This window comes from Tupaia chinensis, unplaced genomic scaffold (genome assembly GCF_000334495.1).
Source record: "Tupaia chinensis unplaced genomic scaffold, TupChi_1.0 Scaffold143796_1, whole genome shotgun sequence".
Lineage (NCBI taxonomy): Eukaryota > Metazoa > Chordata > Mammalia > Scandentia > Tupaiidae > Tupaia > Tupaia belangeri.
Genome location: NW_006203646.1, coordinates 2,841,473 through 2,845,341, shown reverse-complemented (window position 1 = coordinate 2,845,341; position 3,869 = coordinate 2,841,473). Strand labels below are relative to the sequence as shown.

The 3,869-nt window shown below is 38.5% G+C and overlaps 1 protein-coding gene across 1 annotated transcript in view; it reads right to left on the bottom strand.

Moving 5' to 3' along the window:
• Nucleotides 1–3,869, bottom strand: part of RNF145 (ring finger protein 145) — a gene marked incomplete in the record, with an annotated part of 51,811 nt that overhangs the window by 11,157 nt on the left and 36,785 nt on the right. The window contains 1 exon segment of the mRNA XM_027766936.1: nt 3,771–3,863. Coding sequence (XP_027622737.1) covers nt 3,771–3,863 — 93 coding nt within the window.

Genomic DNA, 3,869 nt, shown 5'->3' with positions numbered 1-3,869 from the left:
ATGGAGGGCAACCATGGATGCCAGGGACAATGGGGGAGGAAGATGGGACATAGCAGAGGGTGGGGGATGGGGAATCAGGGATGGCAAGACAAAGAGCAAGGTATGCAGGACGTAAGAATTGGAAAATTATTTGCTGAGAACATGTATGTGGATGTGCTTGATTGAGCCAATGCAGTGTATTTTGGATGGAAAATTCATTTGTGTGTTGTGATGGTGTAAAGTGAATTAATAAAAAAAAAAAAGTTTGCCTTTTAAAATTGTGTTAATAATTTGAATAAGTAAACTACACTCCTATAATTTGTTAAAAACCACAATGAAATTCATGAATAAAATGAGCAATTATTGGGCCGGCAGGTTGCAAGGAGTTTAAGGGAGCTGGATGGCACACGGCTAACTGTGCAGTTTGAGTCCCAGACCTACAGCTAGAAAATGAGGCTGGTACAGGTGCATGCATGTCCAAAATCCCAAGAGGAGAGCAGAGGAGAAAGGACTGGGTATGGCCATCACCCCAGGAGGTGATTTCTCACTCCCTGCCCTCACCTCTCTATGTCTCTCTCCAGCAAGCACATGTACTCTTATAGCAACTAAAAATAATAAAATAAATGAAATTAGCAATGATCTCTATTGTTAAAATGATCTCAGATTCTTAAACTAAACATTGAAAATTATCTATGGTACAAACAATTCCAGAGACATATTTATAAACTTTTCTCCCCTGATAATTATTTTAATAACAGAGAAGTAATGTTTCACAAACTGTCGCTATTGTCTTTTGATTGTCTAATTTAAAATAGCCAACCAATTGGATTACTTACTAAGCAAAAAAGACATGTGTATAACAATGATGGTAATGCATCACGAGTCAAGAATTATGATTAACCCGACTTAGTGCCCTAGAGATTTAAAAAGCAGCAGCAGCACAGCCTATCTTATGGTCTTGCATCTTCTACTCTTAATATCAGGGAACTGTCTTTTTCCTTTTGATCTATTTGTGCACTGCTAAACCAATAGGTATAAAATACTTTATCACTGGTCTTTCTTGCTATTTCCCTTATCACTAAAAATGCTGACCCTCCATATATTTCCAATTTTTCTACAGGCCTCATCAAGCCTTTTGTCCGCTTCTCTCACTGGTTTGTAGGAGATATTTATCTAGATACCAATTACTGGTCAAGAATGCATACTGTAAACAGCTCCCTCCCACTTTATAATGATCATTTCAAATTTCTCTTTAAGGTTAAGAACTGCTATTAACCCCCCTTAACTGCCCTTAACCCCTACACCATCTGCCAGCCCCAGGTTTTTTTAAAAAAAAAGAGAAATTTTTCCCATGGGGGGCATGTGCGCACCAGAGACAGAAAGCAAGAAATTCCCCCCAAGAGGTATGGCCACACTGCAATCCCTTCTCTTTTCTCCTCTTGGGATTTTGGGCACACAAGCACATGCGCCTGGCGTGAGTTTTAAGCTGCCGGGTGTAGAACTCAAACCAGAGTCAACCACATGGAAGTCCAGTAACATAACCATTATGCCATCTGCTGATCCCAATAATTTTGTTTTGTCTTTAAAAGAGAAATTTTTGCTATAGGGCGTGTACTCTCACCAGAGAGACAGAAACAGAGGGATAGAAAGCAAGAAATCTCTCTTGCATCAGGCTAGCCCTGCTACAGTCACACGTAATACCAATTCTAAGTTAGCTACCCGAAACCCCACATAAGACTTTCTCCCCTCATTTTGCCCCTTGAAATTCAGTATTTTTTCTTTTCTAAACTTTCTATAGTATTGTATTAGTTTATTAATTGGGGCCAGCAGATGGTGTAGTGGTTACGTTGAACTCCCATGTGATCAAATGCAATTTGAGTCCCAAATTGGGTGACTTAAAACTCACATTGGGCACATGTGTGTATGAGCCCAAGATCCCAGGAGGAGAATGGAGGAGGCATTGCGGCATGGCCATCCTCCCTGGGGGTGATTTCTCACTTTCACTCTCATTGTCTCTGTCTCTCTCTTTCAACCACACATGCCACACTCTTAAGGCAAAAAACCTCTAAATATATACACACATGATTACAAAGAGCTAATTAATAATAATAAAGAACCAGCTGGTGGCATGGTGGTTAAGAGCTAACATGGCTGATTGCACGGTTTGAGTCTTGGACCCAGCAGCTTAAAAAATATGTCAGGTGCATGTGGATGCACACCTAAAGTCCTGAAAGAAGTAATGGAGAAGGGATTGCAGTGTGACCAGCCCTCACCCTCCCCAGGGAGGGAGTGCTATCTCACTCTCCTTCTCTTTCTCTCTCTCCAACAAGCCCACATGGTCTCTAGCAAATTAAAATATTTCTGAATAGACTATATTAATTGTGCTTACATCAAAGCAACTTACTTTTTAGATGTATTAAATGCCTACTTAACTGAGCTGGCCCCTGAGTTGAACATCTTAAATGCTTCTATAGAAACCTTAAACCTTGAAAACAAGTCTCAAATAACTATAATTAAACTATGAAGATTAAATTATCTGGAACATATCCGAGGGCTTTGAGCTTATTTAAATTGATTCAGCCATCCTACCATTTGAGAAAATTTTACAAAATGTTTGGCAATCTGGGTTATAGGAATACGAAGATAAATCTGATGAACTATAATTAAAGTGATAATTTGTAATGTTTTAGAAATCTGTTGTCAGAATTCTACCTCCCAAAGACTGCCTGCTCCCTTACTCAAAAGAAACCACGTAAGAAGCCATAAATTCAGCTATTTCTTTAATTAATAACCAGAGTGTGAACAGACTGCTGGGGGGAAAAAAAAAACAAAGTGGCACTGAATTTCAAGCAATCCCCTAAAGAATTTCCTTGCATAAACCTCAATAAGCCAACACAGTACCTTTAAGGAACAATGTAATAGCACGGCTTTTTTATTTCCTAAGAAACTTTCTGTAACACAAGATGTTTATGAGTCTTGCTATTAACTTCATTTGGCCCCATTGGTGTCAGAAGTCCCGATTATAACCTCAGTAAGTTGTAAATGTCTAAAAGACCATCAAATAAGACTGCTACTCCATAAAGGCCTATGATAGTTACCTGACAGCCTTCATTTCTCTCTCCTTCATGTGCATTTTCTTAATGCTCCCTCTCCTTTAGCATTACACAGAATAAAACTACCTATTATTTGTTATATTTACTAGACTAAATTTTATGCTCTATGTTCTTAATTTTAAAACTGACTGAAAATAAAAAGTATTAAATATCTCTGAAGAAGAAAAAGTTGGTTATAATTACATGGATTTTGACAGGACTGTTAAATATAGAAATTACAAAAGCAAAAAACACATTAGAAAAGTCAACCATCTCAGAGGAAAAATTTTTAAATGTAAACTTACTGAATTAACCCAAGCTAATATTAATAACAAATTATCTATCCATCTTCCAAATCTAGAAATTCCCCAGGTACTGAGAAAACATACAAAGTATCGCATGGGCCAGCTGGTGGCACCTGGTTTAGGCAGCTGGATCCCAGGTAGTCTGTGTGGTCCCAAACCCAGATTTAGCAGCTTAAGAAACATGCTGAGCATGTATGTGTATACGCCCAAACTCCCAAGAGGAGATGGAGGAGAAGAGATTGTGGCGTGGCCATTCCCCTGGGGTACAATTTCTCATGTTTACCTCCCACCTCTGGTGAGTGTATGTACCCTACAGCAGACTAAAAATACATACATACAAATTTAAAAATCATATGAATTAAAGCAAATTAAGGAATATTAGAAAGTTTCTTACTTGTCTCTAGATGCTCCCAGTGCCAAAACAATAGGATCTGCGATCTCTAACATAGACTGCAGGATAGAAGCTACAACAATGAAGAGGATAATACTGAGC